The sequence below is a fragment of the Theileria parva genome, chromosome 1 (genome assembly GCF_000165365.1).
Source record: "Theileria parva strain Muguga chromosome 1, complete sequence, whole genome shotgun sequence".
Taxonomy (NCBI): Eukaryota; Apicomplexa; class Aconoidasida; order Piroplasmida; family Theileriidae; genus Theileria; species Theileria parva.
The window spans coordinates 527,269-545,326 of NC_007344.1; the positions used below are offsets into that span (position 1 = coordinate 527,269).

General features: G+C 36.4%; 4 protein-coding genes across 4 annotated transcripts; 2 read left to right on the forward strand and 2 right to left on the reverse strand.

Annotated features, from left to right (window-relative positions):
• Positions 1 to 63: 63 nt before the first annotated feature.
• TpMuguga_01g02275 (uncharacterized protein) lies at positions 64 to 6,050 on the forward strand (the record flags this gene model as incomplete). The annotated part of the gene is made up of 3 exons (XM_760693.2): positions 64 to 398; positions 430 to 927; positions 956 to 6,050. The coding sequence occupies 3 exons, from the start codon at positions 64 to 66 to the stop codon at positions 6,048 to 6,050; spliced, it is 5,928 nt and encodes a 1,975-aa protein (XP_765786.2).
• Positions 6,051 to 6,137: 87 nt separating this feature from the next.
• On the reverse strand, positions 6,138 to 6,996 carry TpMuguga_01g00261 (uncharacterized protein). The gene has a single exon (XM_760695.2). It carries the CDS (start codon positions 6,909 to 6,911, stop codon positions 6,171 to 6,173), a length of 741 nt encoding a protein of 246 aa, XP_765788.1. The 5' UTR covers positions 6,912 to 6,996; the 3' UTR covers positions 6,138 to 6,170.
• Positions 6,997 to 7,433: 437 nt separating this feature from the next.
• Positions 7,434 to 9,304, forward strand: KGD2 (dihydrolipoyllysine-residue succinyltransferase). Its single transcript, XM_760696.2, has 8 exons — positions 7,434 to 7,763; positions 7,795 to 7,983; positions 8,015 to 8,310; positions 8,341 to 8,563; positions 8,638 to 8,765; positions 8,842 to 8,926; positions 8,956 to 9,018; positions 9,072 to 9,304. Exons 1-8 carry the CDS (start codon positions 7,553 to 7,555, stop codon positions 9,245 to 9,247), a joined length of 1,371 nt encoding a protein of 456 aa, XP_765789.1. The 5' UTR covers positions 7,434 to 7,552; the 3' UTR covers positions 9,248 to 9,304.
• A 174-nt stretch (positions 9,305 to 9,478) lies between these two features.
• Positions 9,479 to 17,791, reverse strand: TpMuguga_01g00263 (MATH domain protein). Its single transcript, XM_061304959.1, has one exon. The coding sequence runs from the start codon at positions 17,541 to 17,543 to the stop codon at positions 9,528 to 9,530; it is 8,016 nt and encodes a 2,671-aa protein (XP_061161535.1). The 5' UTR covers positions 17,544 to 17,791; the 3' UTR covers positions 9,479 to 9,527.
• Between the last annotated feature and the right edge of the window lie 267 nt (positions 17,792 to 18,058).

An 18,058-nucleotide genomic window follows, 5' to 3' on the forward strand; every position in this document is an offset into this window, starting at 1 on the left:
TTTGAATATAAAATACACTATATAAGAATAAAAAATTTAAAATATGAATGGATTGACTTTTGAATGAATTTGGAAGAATTTTTGGAGTTTTTGGAAGAATCGGATGATGATGTTGATTCAAATCCAAATAACCAGGCTAGAGAATCCATTAAAAATGAACATATCAATAAAGATATTGATTACAATGAAATATACAACAAACTAGTTCACGAGGAACTGTCAAATGATTCTGATTCACTCGACCTCAATGATTCCTCAACCTCCAACAACCAATTAAACAAGGATAAAATCACTAATGGCTCCGAAGAGGCCTCTGGCCTGTTAACTGATGAAAGTTTTAACAATGATTCAATTTCAACATTGCCTATAGATAATACCATCACCTCTTTGTCGTTAAGGTACGTTTTGACAATTTATATCAAATTTCAGTACTTCTGACGGCAAGGTAACTTCGAAATTTGAAACTAATTTTGATTTGTCTGAGCCAGTTAATATCGCAAAACAGTCGAAAATTGAATCTTCTGGAAAATCAAACCAACACGATGTAAATATTTGCCAATGTAAAATAGATAATAAATTAGTAAAATACTCCATTAAAAATTGTGGAGATCTTTTCAACGCAGTGGAACATTGCGTACAAATGCAACTCTCAGAATGGGATAACAAACATAAGCTACATTTAATTAATAAATTAAGAGAATATAGAAACAAATTAAATAACTACCATGAAGAATCATCTAAATTTAACTCTACAGATGATTCAGGTACACTGGAAAGACTGATCCCAGATATCTCTAAAGATTATTTGAAGGCACTATCCCTACCATCTACAACCTTAATAGATGATTCACACAATACCAAGCTTAGCATAAGGTGTAGACATAAGCTGACCACATCATTAGAGTTGTTAAAGATATTTGAAGACAGGTAATTTTAGTCATTTAACTTTGTTTAGGTTTTACTCAATTGATGACTCATCTATAAATCGTTCAACAAAATCACCAGGGAAACTTTTAACTCCAACATGCGTATGTACAAGTAGTGATTTAATAATATTTGGGACTATGTGCGGATCAGTTTTCATCTCTGAGTTCTCACTCTACAATTCGGAACGGAAGTTTTGCTCCTACAATGAATACGATGGATTGGACTCGTCTATAGACCCACTTAACTGGTATGAAATCGATTCGGAGAAAGGAGTGTCAGTAACGTCACTCGATATTCTGCCAAATACTAGTTGGATCACAGTAGGATATAGTGATGGAACGGTTAAATTACTGCAGAACTTTAAGGTAACAAGGCCACCTAAAGGTCATTCTTCATTGAAAGCTGAGACAGGAGACTCAAAAAATGCAGATAGTAGAACATTTGGATTAATGGCAGACGCAGTATCCTCAGCATTTGGTGGAATTAAAAAGACAAGCTCACAAACACTATGCTCTACGGATGTTTTCAACGACTCCGTGTTAAACTGCAAGTTCACATTCGCAGAGTCATACGAAGAAATCATTTGTTCAAACTTAAAGAGTATAGCAATACTGACGTACTCAAAAAATGTGCTATCTCACAACTTAAATGTAAATTATTTACAATCCTTGAATGAAAGGTTGGAAAATGACCAAGTTGTGGATATAGTGTGTCTATCCTCGAACCCTCAGGCAAAATTTATCACAGGAGGAGACGTGGGTGGAATTTGTGCAATACTGACACTTAAAACATGCCTTGTCTTCTCAACCAGGCCAAGATTATCCATAATAATCAATGTTTCCTTGGACAAACTTAACAGGAATGTGAGCGCTGACTTTAACCAAACACCCAGCGTAACATGGATGATATTCAATACCGGAAAGAAGAATATCAAACCTCTGTTACTAATTTCGATGGGAAATCAAATCAGATTTATTCAGTGTAATCTGCAAACGGTGAAAGGAGTTCCTAGCATGAATGTTTCTAATATGGGAACAATACAGTTTAGAAATCCAATACGATGTATAAGGATAGTGACGAGACTGATACTTGCAATAGTGGATTCAACAAATACACTACACATAGTACAAATTAATTTAAACACACTTCAAATGTATTATGACATTATAAGGAGTCTTGATTTAACTGATTTAAGTACTAAAATGGAGCTGGGGATCGATGTCTTTGATCCACTCTGGCTACTACAGCCGAGTATCCTGTCGACGATTACAGTGTTTTCAAAGACAGTTAAAATGGTGGCTAAGGGGTACAAGAAGTTTTCTAACCTCGTTTCTGACCTATTTCAAGGAAAGAAACATACATCCTCATTTGAGCTGAAAAACTTCAGCATCCTCATACTAGTCCCAAATGGAGTTCTCGGAATTGAAATCAACTCCTGGATAAAGGTGATAGGGGAACTGTCAGCATCAAAGATGTTCTGTGAGGCACTTTCAATAATATACGCTTTGTCAGAAGAGTGGATACCAGGATTATTTGACTTCAGAGCATTTAAAAATAACTTGAGCCAGCTTATTTTATATATTCTGCACCAGTCGTCAGCCCACATAATAAAGCTGTCAAAGTTGGTTAACGAAACGCAAAATATCTCTACAAATTTACTTAATTTGGATTCAGAGGCACCAAAGGAAGATTACTGGAACACAAAGGTTAAAACTGACGTTTATGACCAGATTAATACTTTGTGTTGTTCAATGATAGACATCTGTGTTTCCTCGAGGCTTTACGAGCCGTTGAATGATTTGATATTCAGGTGTTTTGCAACAATTGACCTTGAACATGTTTTTGTAAAATATATACTTCTAAATGTACACAACACCAGGATTGGATTGGAGTTCCTCAACTCTCAAATCATAGAAAGCATATGCAAAACATACGAAAATGTCTTGGATAGTATGTACACTCACTTTTTGGAGGATCACTACTACCTGGAAGATGAAATACTATACCTTAACCAAGTTATTAATCCCAACTTCGCAATAAATCTTAAAAGTAAAACGTACAATAATTGTGAAAAGTGTGATATTAGTAAGTTAGAGGTTTGCAATTTGATACAAAAATTGGTTGAAAACATTGATTATGGCGATTTGGGTTACTTATTTAAGAAGTTTAAATTTGACCATAGACTCCTCTCATACCATATTATTTGTAATAATCTTTGTAAGATCCAGTTTTACTGCTTTAAGAATAATGTTATAACGGAAACTAACAAGGCAATAAATAGACTCAGCAGGCATTTTTCATGGCACTGTCTAATTTATTGTCAGTCGGTGGTGCTGGACGACTACTCCAATGTCTTAGACATAATAATAACTCACGCATATAACAAGTGCAATGAACTGAAAACACAAATGAGTGTTATTTCAGAAAATGAGAATGAGTCTAGTAAAACCATAGAAGCTGACGAAACAGAAACAGAACCAGACAACCCAGATACGCAGGTTAATTGTGAAGAAGAGGATTCAGATGAATTTGAGAGTGATATTAGTAGTTTAAAAAATGAAGAAAATGAATTAAATAGTGGCATTTCGAAATCGGAAGTTACACTCCCATTAAAGTTGTCAGAGAATTTGTTTGTTGTTCAGGTGTTGTTTTTGACACTGGAGTCATTTCTTACATTCGAGAACTGTGGACTCACTGAGACCATCGATACTAGCAGTTACTGTAACATAATCTCATATCTCACATCCACTGAAGTCTTTAAACCAACCTTCCCAATAGACTCTAGACCAATTTATGCCAGGAACACACTAGTTTACGATCCTGTAACTATACACTTTGATGAGATAGAATCACAGCAGTTTGAATATGATTTTAAAGAACCAGAATCTTCAGTGATATTTAAGCTCCTGTCTATATCCCCAAGGCTGTTCTTTGTCTGTTTAGAAAACCTGTTCAATTGCTCAGATAAGTTCGAAAATTACTACACAGAGATAGGGACTAAAATGGCCACATTTAATTTTATCCTCAATGTTGTGGTTTCTTGTGTTTATAAATTAGAGGAACTGTTTGGGTCCGGATCCGCTAACATGATTTTGAAGATGTTGTCATTTCTCTTTCTCACTGTGTCTTCTAGTACGGAATCTTTTTACCTAAATTTAAACACCTCGATCCTCTCAATATATAAGTTGTTGAAGCTGAAGAATGAATTTCTGGACTATAACCCTGATTTGAAGGTTGAAGTAGATTATTCCAAGGATCTGATAGACCAAGAAGGCTACTTTAACATCACTTACTTCCAGGATGTGTTTTACAGAAGTAACCCAGTCTTTGACCAGGAATGCGTGATGATTGTAACTCCATTATCAGTTGATAAGGTTGTATTCACATTTCTGAGAAACTTTATATATTCAATATCTTCAAAACTAACATCGAAATCTGATTTGTGGAATAACCTGGAGTTCACCCAGCTGGTGAGAATGTGCAAGGAGTTCATAAGCTTTACTAGTTTCTCACTAAGGTTCTTCTTCTATCAAATTACAGGGGATTTTGACGGAATAATCAAAGAATACGATGCACTAAACAGAGAGGAAAACATCTTCACATTTCTTGATAAATGCATTGAATACATAAGGTCGAGTCCCCAGGCCTTCCCTGAGAACGTTGAGCACCTGCTTCTCTTGGATTCGACAATCAGAAAGAATTTCGTAGGAGCAGTAATGAAAAATTTGACAATTCTAATCAAGCTAGACTTAAATAAAGTAACCAATCTTTTGATACAGATATTCTCCCTTATGGATATTATTAAAACATTAGACGCCACACTGGAAACATCACCTGAGACCATACTAAACACACTGGAAAAACTACCTGACCTCCAACTACTAGTGTTAGACGCACTCCTAAAGTCAAAGTCAACTAGTGGAAATATGCTACAATTTCCAAATTCTTACTTTAACCGTTACCTGAACCTTCTGAGCATACACGACAAGGCTAACGTGTCTAATTTCCTCAAGAGACAGAAAAGCCTAAATATTACCTACTGTTTGAAGATATGTAAACAGAATAACATTGAGGATGCAGTAATTTATCTTCTCCTTCGAGCTGGAAACCTTGAGGCCGCAGTTCGTCTTCTGGTTCTGTCGTTCTCTAACAATATTAGTAAAGACCTGAGGGTATGTTCAACACTAATTAAGACCGCCCAAAGCATATGTCAGGAGTATGAAAACCAACTCTCGTATGAAATAATAGAAAGAATGTGGTTCACAATGTTGAAATCGTTGATTCAGTCATTAAAATCTGACGAACCCAAAAGTGGAGTTGAACCTAAAGAGGGTTTAAACAACGATGCTGTTAAAATTAATGGATCTGAAGAAAAACCTTATGATATTAATAAGGAAGAAGAATTGAAAAGGTTGGTTGAGGAAATATTCTCAGTGGGAGTTTTAAAGTACGTGAAGTTTCCAAATGCTTTGAGAGAGATTACAAAGTATGACACAAGTCTAGAAATATTCAAGAAACCTCTTCATAACTTATTGTCAGATTTTCAACTGCAGACTTATATAGCAAACAGTGCCTCGACGATGTCTAAAACAATAATGAACAAGGAGTTTAGATCAACACAGATTTTTAACAATAGAGGCGTAGTGATTAACACCATTGGCAGAGGTCCTAAGATTAACCGAAATTTAATATGCCAAGTTTGTAATAAAAGCCTTATTTTCAACTTGAATCATGACCCTGAAATCATGTATAAAGATAAACATAGAGGCCAGAAACCATTTTATTATGAAGATTTTAAGATTTCAAACCTTGAGGAGCAAATCGGATTAATAACTCAGGTCCCCATTCAAGGCATGAAGACTAATGTTCCTGGTTCCTCAGAAAACACTTCAGTTAACAAAGTATACAATGATAGGCTTAGTACCCTAGTCACTAAGAAGACCAAGGGTTCAAAGACTTTCAGTTCATCAAGTAGTTTTGGCCAATATCCTTCCCTCATTCAGTCGATTTCTAGAGACTTATCATATTTCAGAAAAGATCCCATTATAGTTTTTTGGTGCAGTCACTCGTTTCATGAGAAATGTGCCCCTGTTTCTTGTCCTATTTGTAACATAGATGAGTAAATGTATTAATATATTTATTTATATATACATGCCATCTTGCCATCATTTCTAGAAATCATTAAAAATATACGCATGAGTAGTAAATAATAAAATAAATAATATATTTATATGTTCTTATTATTAGGTGATACAGATTGGATGGTACTTTACAAAGTCGTTAAAGAAATAACCCTTACTAGGGCTGTTGGTTAGCTTCTTATCATAGCCGTTCATACACTCCATCACACCGCAATCCACCATATGGCCGTATCTAAAGTGTCTTTTCAAGACTATTTCTTCAAAATACAGACATGCCTTACATGTTTCTGAAATACTATCTGCACGTACTGCGGTACATTTAATGTTCATCTTTTTCATCACTCGAGAAACATCAGATTCTGGATCCCTTCCTTCCAGGTTCAAAACCTTGAAACGTTCTTGACTGTTTCCCAAAACTTCAACTTTTGAGTTAAAATTCTTTGCAAATGACCCTGCATCTTTCAAGGGCATGTAGAACTTCTGGACAACTTGAGAAAAGTTCTCATCTTCTGATAAAAGACACTCTGCAATTGAGTTATCCGAGGATCCATTGTTTAAACCTTCAGATTCGGATGAGGAAGGTTGGTTTTCGTTCCCTGTGTAAAAGATCACTGGATTGAATTCATTTCTATCTTCGAAATCGGTCCTCAAATAGGAGTGAATGAGGTGGTCTAACTGTTCAGGAATAAGTCTTTTGGAAAAAATGTGATTAAATGACTTGAAAAAACTGGACAAGTAGTTCAGTTGTTCTGAATTGTCGTATTTATTTCTTGTGTACACTCCTTGAGATTCTACTAAAAAACAAGAAAATAATATGTACAGTGTTTTTAAAATGGCGTTCATTTCAAAATAAATAAATAATGGGAAAATTATTGGTGTATCGAATAGCTAAAATCTTATTTTTGTGATTAAATAGATTCCATTGATGTTGGGGAATGTGTAATATAATAAATGAACCAAAATCACTTACTAGAAGATTATATCATATATTCAGTATCTAACAATGTTATGAACATATAGAATATATCAATTTTTAAGATCACTAATTCAAAAAACTTGAAAAAACAATAATTATATTTAATGGAGCAAACTCAGTAAATAATTGAAATTTTAAATAAAATTCTATATAAACTAGATAAATTTTAAACGAAAATATATGTTTAATGTGTTTTTGGTTATTATTCTGGTAATTGTACTTATCTACGTTGAAATTTAAAGAGTTTATACTTATATATCTCATAGGGTCCAATTTATTGTTAATATAATCTCACAATTAAGGGTAATTTAATTATTTCAATTGATAAATTATTAAAATTGGCTAGAAAAAAATATTTTAATTCCCCATAGTTAATTTAGATAATATAATTTCTATTTAATTACACACTATCAATTTAAAGTATAATTTTATTATATTGTATTTTTTTGTAGATTATGAATAACACAATTCCTTCATTATATCTTCATTATATGTAATTTTTAATCCAATGGCACATAATATTAGATTCTGTCTTCGTTTTCATAGATACCTTAACAGTTTTGCCAGAAATAAAAAATTTTCTAGATTCTATTCTGTCCTTCCAACCTGTAAATCCGCCTTTACAGACCCTAGTACGAGATATACCAATTGTTTTGTTTTATCAAAAAGTTCTGATTTTAATCCTTTGAAGCTTATCGGCAATCGTTACTTTTCAAAAGGTATTTTAACTTAAATAAAATAATTCTTTAGATCTAAAGGTTATTAATGTTCCTACTCTGGGTGATTCTATTAGTGAGGGTACCCTGACCAAGTGGGCCGTTTCAGTTGGAGATTACTTAAACGTTGATGATCTAATAGCTGTTGTGGAGACCGATAAGGTCTCAGTCGATGTTAACTCTCCATTTTCTGGAGTTCTAACCAAGACTTTTTCGAATACGGGTTTGTTTATTAATATTCTAAATTCATGCAGGAGATACAATCCTGGTTGGAAAGCCACTTGTCGAAATTGATTTGGCTGGCAAACCTTCTGACAAACCGCCAGAAAAGAAAACTGAAGATAAACCACCTACTCCTGCTCCTAGTAAACCTGAACCAAAGTCTCCTGAACCCCCTAAACCGTCAGATTCAAAGCCAGTATCTTCTTCTCAAGTCAAACCACCCACTCCTGTACAATCTAAACCACTACCACCACTTGAAAAGGCTTCTTCTTTGAGTATGGTTCCACCAACTCAAGTCCCATCTTCTGATTTAGAACCTGAAACTAGAGTACGTTTTTTATAAAATAAACGATTTTAGGTCCCCCTGACCAGGATGCGTATGAGGATTGCCGAACGCCTTAAACATGCTCAGACTGAGAATGTTATGTTAACAACATTCAACGAGTGTGACATGAGTGAGTTAACGAAGGTCAGGAAGATGCTAAATGAGTCTGGCGAAGTTTCATGCAAACTTGGATTCGTCTCTGCCTTCATGCGTGCATCAACACTTGCGCTCTTAAAGATGCCAATTATGAATTCATGTAATTCATTACCTATTAATCCTTTAAAATTAACCATTAATCCTTAAATTTAACTATAAACATAATTTTTACAGATATTGAGGGGAATGAAATGGTTACAAAGAACTATGTCGACATTTCAGTCGCTGTTGCCACTCCCACGGGATTATTAGTCCCGGTGATAAGAAACTGTGAATTTAAGAATTGGGAAGAACTTGAACTTGTAAGCTTTATTAAAATTAGGAAATTTCCAATTTTTTACAATAACATTTCCATAAATTTATATAATAATTTCTTAGTCACTTCTGGAGATGGCTAAGAAGGCCAGGGAGGGCTCTATCACCATCGAGGACATGACTGGCGGCACTTTCACTATCTCTAACGGTACTGTTTTTGGATCTAAATTACTTTAGGTGGCGTTTACGGCAGTCTCTTGAGCACTCCAATAATCAACCCTCCTCAATCTTCGATTCTAGGTAATAAAACTATTATTCACATTTTAAATATGCATTTTGTCTTATCTTTTTAGGGATGCATGCAATTACTAAACGTCCAGTTGTTCGTGATGACAACATAGTAATAAGACCTGTTATGAACGTCGCTTTGACCTATGACCACAGACTTATTGACGGCAGGGACGCCGTTACTTTTTTGAACACTATTAAGAAGTTTATAGAGAACCCATCGCTTCTTCTGCTTAAGTAAAATTTGATTTACACTTCATACCTAATTCATCTAAACGCTAATATCAACAATAGTTAATGTACATGTATTTTCTATATGTATATTGATTTATTAATGTATTTGTATTTTGTATTTATATGTATTTTGTATTATGTATCCAGATACTGACAATGTATATTGAAGGTGTGTATGTAACAAATATACAACAAATATATATACAAATATGAACCAACTAGTTTAGTATGAAGTGTAAAATTTAATAAATTGATAAAGTAGTAATGGGATTGGGTGAAAAATTCTACTAAACTGAATCCTGAACCAAGCTGGCGGAACTGCTCGGCGGAGGAGGAATGTTAAAAGACCGGTAAGTCTTATACGAAGAAATAGATTTTAAAAACTGTGAATCAACCTGTTGAGAAAAACTAGAGTACTTGATAGAAAGCAAAAGCAAAGCAGTCTTGTTGTTATTAAGCTGCATGTCCATGAGACTGGCAGTGGTGGTAGCAGTGTCAGTGTGTTCAATTGGAAGGTTTGGAATTGATCTAATAGTGTTCTTGGTGCCGAAAAACTGTCTAGACTCCTTTATTGATCTTAGAAAGGATTTCTTGTCAATCTTCCCGCTAAAATAGAGTGTAATAGAGTCCTTATTGAAACAAAGAGTTATTTCTGGGTAATTTTCAACAAAATACAAGAGGATTCTGAACTCATAGAGATCCAGATACAGTTCATCCTTCCCATACTTATAATTGTAATTATCTCTACCTGAGGTGTGTGGTTTCACACTGTTGTTAATGTGGATTACCAACGAGTCTTTAAATCTACCCGAAGTTGCATGAATGTTAGACTTGATTTTGTCCAGAATCACCTGGCGGGTATTCCACCACACCTTGAGCTGCTGAAGAAAGAGTCTTTCAAACTGCTCAATTTCATCATCTAACCACTCCAACATCGGAGTAGTTACGAGTTCTTCGTTATCTTCAAAGTTAAACAAAAATGTTTCCTTGATCGTTCTCCTTTGAACAAAGTCCATCTTCTTTTGTAAAAGGGTTCTGACGTTGTTTTCACCCAACTCTTCACTGTCTGCAGTTTCCGGGTTCTCGTCAGATAATTGTTTTTCATATTCTACATGATCTGGTTCAGACTCATGTTTCGTGGTGGGTTTCATCTGGGTTTTAATTTCCGGGAATTCAATCTTGGTGTTGGCAACAACATATATTAAAAACAGCTGTGAGGAATCGAATTTATAGGTAATCTTGGCGTTTTTGTAAAGCGAGTTAACCATCTGGTGGAGTAAAGTCCTGATGTACTCATTCTTGTCAGTAAACAAATAATAACTGTACTTTAGAACATCCTCTAAGACATAATCGAACACGTCATCCATCAATGGTATTGTAGGATTATAGTCCAAAAGTAAGTGTGATAATAAGAAGCTGGCCTTTAGGGAATGTGTTTCATGTATTTTCTTTACCATTTCTCTTACTGGTTCAGGTCTACTTATTCTGGTGTACAACATCTTTACCAACTTGAGCAGATTTTTTAATCTCTTTCCCAATTGAACAAAATCCCTCTTCAGTTCATTTTCAAACATTGTGGCCACTTCTTCACACACCTTCTCAAGTCCCAATGTTGGACATAAATCTAGAATTCTCCTAAACTGTCCCTCTTTAACCAATACAACAATGTCATCTTGTGTATCTTCTGGGGTCTTATCAACACTCGAGTGAAGGTCAAATGATTCTCTGTTCTCACTAGATGTAAAGTAATCTCTATCACTATCTTCCATGCGCAACTTAGACATATCATCTACACTTCTCAGATAATCTTTATCTTCCAGATGGTCTAAGTCCTTGAAATCTGTCATTAGCTGGTTCATGTCATGTGGCTCCTTATCACTTTCTGTTAACTCATCTAGAATATGCTCCAAATGCTCCTTCTTTTCAATTTCTAATAAATCATCCAAGTTTTCGTCGAGGGACTGTTTCATCATTGAATACGCGTCTCGCTTATCTTTTCCGAAATAGGACTCATCTTCATCATCTTTAACCTTTTCTTTTTTATCTTTAGTGGGTTGAATTTCTTGATCTGAATCTCTTTCTCTATGTTCAATAACATCCACTGAACTCGTAACAGGTCCACTATCTTCATTTTTATAATCGGCAATGTCTTCGTCATCGATTTGTGCCGGTTGCACTCTTTTTGAGAAGGTGCTCTTTTTATTAGAGGGTATCGCAGACTTCGTTGACTTTCTCTTCTTCTTCTTGGACAGTTTGTTAACCAAATCCGGCTGATCCTCTTCTGGCTTAGACCATGTGTCACTGTAGAAGTTGTTAGTTTCGGGTAGCAATTCAAGAGCTTCAAGTTCAGTAAGTTCCTTGACCAAGTTCATAAATAACACTGACTCCTTAAACCTCATTGTTGCTGGGGAGTCTACCGTTCTCTTAAGTTGTGTTATAATTACATCTCCTGATCTCTTATTAATCTTCTTTATCGCGCAACTCCATCTACGCACATTCTGGACACTCCTTACTGAGCATTCTTCTAGGACCTGATACCTATCCACATCCTCATCCTTATTGGTCCAATTACCCTGGTTGCTTCCGTCTTTTCCTGTTTCATTTGATGGTAGGTATCCCAACTCCTTGATTATTGGCAGCAGCCACTCAAATATGTACTGCTGGAGTTGCTTTTTAGAGTCACAGACAATTGCTCCCAGACACACCAGGTCTACTGTATCCACACACATCCACTTGAATATGAGCAGTGGGTAATCTGAATCATCCTGGAGTGGAAACCATGTACTTGCTCCGTTTAGATAAAACGATGAAGGACCGCCACTAATAAGTACCGTGATGTCCGGTCCTCTTGCCTTATCTGGGTTTAAGTAATAGCTCAAGTCCATTCCAGGCTGCATGTACACAAATTTCTTCCCTATTCTAAGCGAATGTATGTCATTTTTGAGTGCATAAAGCATGAAACAATCTCCTGCACATGGCCTCCATGACTGCTTTATTGGGCATTCATTTTCGTATGGACATTCATTATCACATATACACTTTGATTTTTTCTTTGGCTTATTTGACCCTAACGTTAACAACTCGTCTGACATTTGTGCGCTTATCAACTTCCTTATTGCCCAGTACAGATGACACACTTTTGTAGGAGATCCATTGTATTTATAGTTTACAAACAGTCTTTTTGTTGGAACCACCTTCGTCTCACACGAGAACCCTTCCAGTCCAAACAAGTCATGTGTTGTCAATATTCCTATTTCAATAGAGTTTTTCACCTTATTCGATTCAGACTCATTATTATCTATATTGAAGTTTGTTACTACTCTTGGTCTTCCTGAATCACCATCTTCCAGACTGACGTCTGAATTATCCTTTTCCTTACTAAGCTTTAACTTATCAATTACTTTCTCATCGTCAGGCAAGTTATTCACTTGTTCTGATCTGCTTGTTGGTGAATTTGGCCCTGAACCTTTTTTCTGATTATTAAAGTTTAGTATTGTCAGGTAACTCAACGACGTGTTTAGGCTATGCTTGTAGGGGTTCGCGTTATTGTGGAGTTGTGGGAATCTTTGTTTTTCTAGGAAGCCGTCTCTTTTATAATAGAACCTTGCCACCGTATTTGGGTTCATAAATAACGTCGGATCACTTTTATATGCCAAAAACTGATCAAATGATATTTGTTTCAGCTTGACGTCCAGTGGTGGTATTATGCACGTAACCTTCTCCAGTGTCTGTTTCCTTGGCTTTACTTTCTTCTTTTTCTTGTCATCTGACTTTAAACATAGTTCTGAAAGGTCCTCAATCAGTGACTCGTTATATGCCTGGAGTTGTGAATTTGTGAACATTGACAGGTCTGCCATCTCGTTAGCTATCCAGAACGGGAGTATGTATCCCGTGTATCCGAAATTATACCTGCATTCATGACCCAAACATACACATCCCTCGTGTGAACACAAGTGCATATTACTGTTTATATTCCCGCATGAGTTTCCACACTTGAGATTCTCAGTGCCGTTTGACCCCGGTTCACCTAGGGGTTCACTAGTTGTGCTTGCGAAGTCTTTAGCTGCGCCCAACGTCTTATCACACTCGTACTTGATCGCTTGGACTATCTTTGCTATGTCTCCCACTGTGTATACGTAGTCAAAACAGTTTGGATAGATTTGCTTATCCACATCCTGCATGTGTACCAACATTTTTGTCAACAAGTTCTCATAGATATTACACAGATAATGTCCTATCCCTTTAAAGGAGTCTGTGTTAATATTGTGAATTCCATATAATTTCAACTCAGAATCCGACAAATCTGACAAACTAGCCTTTTGATTAAATGCCTCTTCATTCCAAACAACGTTGTACCCCAGCTTTTCAACCTCTTCCACAAAGTTTATCTTATATCTACGCTCCAGATAACTCCTCAAGAGTTCATGCGGTCTTATAAGCGGGTATACTAGTACATGGCACCTTCTCAAATAGTTTCTCATGTCAGCGACAGATGGAATTTTGTATTTCTTGCTAAAGTGCTTCATGATATCCAGCTCATCCTTCGGTGATAGGTCATACTTGGTGTCAAAATGGTTCATATCTTCATGCTCCAACAACTCTGAGCAACTTCCCAGTGTTCCGTCAAACACAAACAGATCCTTACAGTGTGCTCCTGGAGGAATTAACATGTTTCTAAAGCCGCCTGAACCCGAGGGACTTGTTGACCCCTTATTAAAATTCTCAATTGAGCATGCTTTGAGGAATAGGATGGTTCTACAGTCCATTGTGTACCTTACACATGCGTCCCATATGCACTCAATCAAAAACAGTGCTGATCTCTCTGAAGTTGACTTGAACTGTGACATCTCGCTTCCCTTATCTCCTGCTTCAAACTTGTGTGGGTTCAATATCTGCTGAAGTGTCGGGTGTGAATCAAACTCATACTTGACCAGCTTGTGGGACACTATATCATCTGGGTTCTGTTGCGAACTTGTGCTTGATCCATTATTCTGAATATTACTCAGGTACTGTTGGTACTGGAGCTGCAGTTGTGTTCCTTCCAGCAGGTGCTGTATTGGCTGGACTTCAACTTCTTGTTTCTTTTCCTGCGTCTTGTTCATTCTCTTTGCTTGGAACTGGAGTGTCAGGTTTCTGCAATCTTTGCAAAAGTACTCCAGGTGACACCTCAGTATCTGGATGTTCCTGAAAAGTATTGTTGCTGGTTCTGACAGATAAACTTTAAGCCCTTCTCCTGGGAACCTTCCGTTCTGCGTCAACAACATTGCCGGCTTGTTGAGGCATGTTTTACACGGACATCCACATGAACACGAAGATCCATTCCAGGAATAAATTCCATTTGATGCTAGATTTTCTGCCATTTCCTTGAAGAACATCTCTGAAATTAAGTGTCTAAACTCCTCTTCGAACAACCTTTCTCTTTTCTGCAAAAAGTTAACCAACAGCTTCCCGTCCGCTGGGGGGATAATTCCGTTTAACAGTGCCGTGTTTTCTTTAGATGCGTTAAAAAGCCAGTTCACAAAAGGTCCAATTGTTTTCAGTCTGTTTAGTCTCCTCATCACATCTCTCTTGCCCACAGACAGTTCATACTTTAATCTTCTCTCCTTTTCATCCAGACCCATTAGGAGTGTGTGATTATATCCGTGCATTTCACAGCATGACGAGAGTCTTGGGTGGTTCTGGCCTATTCTTCTCACGTGGACAAAATCGTAAATTGAATCTACATTTTCCTTCCCGAATTTTTCTATTAAATCTTCTTCCCTTCCAAGTTCTTTAGGGTTTAAAAATCGATTATTAAACTTTAGGTCTTTAGACACCGAATTATCCTTACTTGAAGTATCACTGGATTTATTCGAATCAGTTTCTGCCTTTGAATGATTCATTTTATATTTAATTGCCAGTAGAATATCCTGTTCACATACTCCCAATTCTGTCAACGTTCCGTAGTACAATTTCGGGTTCCACTGTTTCAAGTTCCCTATCAGGTCCACTTCTCCCACTTGGAGCATATCTATGTAGTCTTCTGCTATGTAAACTGCTGAGACACAAAAGAAGTCTCTATGGCACTTCCACTCTGTGAAGTCCATCTTCGTTGTCAACTTTTCAACCTTCCCTTCACTCATTCTATACCAAGGCCCGTCCTCCTCTGGCCTTAAAAGAAGTGTGTTAAAACTACTTGTTCCCTTTCCTAGTCCATCATATCTAAGATCTCCCTCCTTTATTATCAGAGCGTACAATGAATACCACTTTACTGATGTGTGTTCCTTTTCGCAAACATTATCAAATTCTCCGAAGGTATCATCTTCGTCTTCCGAACATTCAAACACTCCGTAATCGTCGTAGTTGTTTGTATTTCTACTATCATCACTCATGTTATCGTATGCTGCTGCGGACTTTATTGATGTGCAATCTAACCTCAGCGGAACGTCAAACAGTTCTCCCTTCTTCGCATTCTTAGTTGGGTAAAGATAAAAGAAAAGCACTTGTGGGTATCTGGTCATTGTCTTTGGGGTAGCTTCTAATGCTTTTTGTAAAGAGTTTGAGTGTTTGCATCTTATGTAAATTGTGGAGATATCATCCACACTTGGTTTACGGAACAAATTTTCATTTTCTGGGGACCCTGAGAATAAAAACTTACATGTTGACTCTAAAAGCGTTTGGTCTCTCATACATAATGGAACTGTCTTCTCTCCTTCCTTCTTTTCTGGATCTGGTGGGTAAGATATTGATTCACTGCTGTTTGACTTTATTCTTCTCTGTTTCAAAACTTTCTTCGCGGATGCCAAATCTCTTAAAATCATCGTGAACATTTCTGAATGTAAATTCACAATTTGATCTTGTGGCTCCATCGTCTGTAAGTCCGTCATATGCATTGCCTTCAATATTGGTTTCAGGTTTGGTGGTGGAGGCAATAGTTTAGAAAATATATCCGGTCTATCTCCTATACTGTGGCTCAAACTTCCTGGTACAAGTCTGTATCCTCCTTTATCCAATTTTACGTTTTCTTCCTTATTTTTAGTAGAATTAGTTTTTGATTCCTGGTTGTTAACTTCCCATTCGTATCTTCCGCCATCGAATGAGCAGCAGTTAATGCTTGGGTGATCATGACTATCGTGCATTGATTGGCAATCTTCTGGCTGATTATTTTCAGAACTTTCTCCATTACTACTATTATCTTTGTTTATTTGCAAATATTGTTGTTTGTACTTGTAAGTCGACTTTGGCACCAACTCGTACAAATAATACTTGGATATTTTCGGGTTATCAACTGCTGAGAGTTTATACGTTCTACATGAAACTGCTAGTGGGTATAGGTACATGTATGCAAAAACCCTCTGAAGCGCCAATATTATACTTGTCTCTTCAGTCACGTCTGTATCAAAGTCATAGTTCCACATGAGGATGCTTCTTCTGAACTCCCTCAGGTGGTATAAAATATGCACCATTAATGCCAAAAAATCACTATCTAATGTTGGCGTAATTGCCGGCACCACTGAGTCTAAACACTTAAGCAACATTACATCTGTGATATTTTCATCTTCACTATCAGGAGCAGTTGTGTGATTAGGGGTAGGGTTACTATTGTTTACCAATTTGTTGCAGATTTCTGAGCAAATCTCTCTCTGTGCTCGATCTGGTATATATTCCCACATCATTTGTGGTTGGTACAGTATTGATCTGGACCACAGAGATGAGTACGGAGGTTCTGCCTTTCCTCTAATCACTACTGTTCCTTCATCGTCCATAAAGCCTGCTGCTTTAGTTAGTCTTGCATGGGATATCATCTTTTGCCATCCTCTCGACGTTGCATCGCTTGAAAAGCTCCAATGTGCCCATGATGTCACCGACTGCTTTGGATCCTTAAAATTGACTACTGTCAGTTCAAATCTTACATTTGGGAACACCCAATACTCCGGATACCAGTCCTGAACTACTGCCTCCACAAATACTGATAAATGACTGGACTCAGAATCCGTTCCTGCTGTTCCTCTCGGATGCAACAGCAGTCTATAATGAAAGCCTTTTGAGCTTCCTTCTGTTGGTGATTCGATATCGTTTTGTGTTTTTGCAATTCTCCAAAAGGTTCTTATCGCAAACTCAACTCCTGAGAATCCGTCATCGGAAAGTGTTGATTTGGAGTCCACTCCGTGATTATTACACATGTAACATGGGCAGTGGGTATCGTCTTGGTAGAAACATTCTTGGTTCATACATTGTTGCCGAGAGGAGTCCGAAGTTCCTTCATCGGTCCTTTCTTGGGACGAATTTTGGCCTTTGTTAGTATTATCGACTTCAGAAGCCATTTATTATATTTTAAAATTTTAATTTATTATAAATTACGATATTTTGAAACCTAATCTGGTTTTCAATTTACTATATTACACAATTACTATAAACCAGCCAAAATTTATAAATTTATTTCACCTATTTTCATCTTACAGTTTATTGATTTTAAAAAGATCAAATTTGGTTCCATAAATCCCAAATTAAAGATCTTTTAATTCCCAATTACGGCTTTAATAGTATTATTCTCATTAAAGCTCAACCAAATTAGTTCATAAGAAAATAAATCTATGCATTGATCCTATTATATATATTTGTGGGCTTATTGTTCCTCATGTGGTATTTTAAATTCAAGTTATACAACATCAAACACTAAGAATAGAGCTTAAATGTACTATTTTTGCAGATTTTTGATAAAAATTTCAAAATTTCATATCCAAAAAATCAATATGTTTAATAAATAAGTGAAATAACGAGTTTATAAATTTTGAGAGTGTAAAAGATGGTGTTTCAATTTTCCTCCGGGTTCATGGGG

Bases quoted from the DNA above. Each gene is read 5' to 3' on its own strand.
- TpMuguga_01g00261 (XM_760695.2), bottom strand. From the start codon at position 6,911: ATGAACGCCATTTTAAAAACACTGTACATATTATTTTCTTGTTTTTTA.
- KGD2 (XM_760696.2), top strand. From the start codon at position 7,553: ATGGCACATAATATTAGATTCTGTCTTCGTTTTCATAGATACCTTAAC. The intron at 7,984-8,014 runs GTTTGTTTATTA...AAATTCATGCAG, and splicing joins CAAGACTTTTTCGAATACGG to GAGATACAATCCTGGTTGGA. The intron at 8,927-8,955 runs GTACTGTTTTTG...AAATTACTTTAG, and splicing joins CACTTTCACTATCTCTAACG to GTGGCGTTTACGGCAGTCTC.
- TpMuguga_01g00263 (XM_061304959.1), bottom strand. From the start codon at position 17,543: ATGGCTTCTGAAGTCGATAATACTAACAAAGGCCAAAATTCGTCCCAA.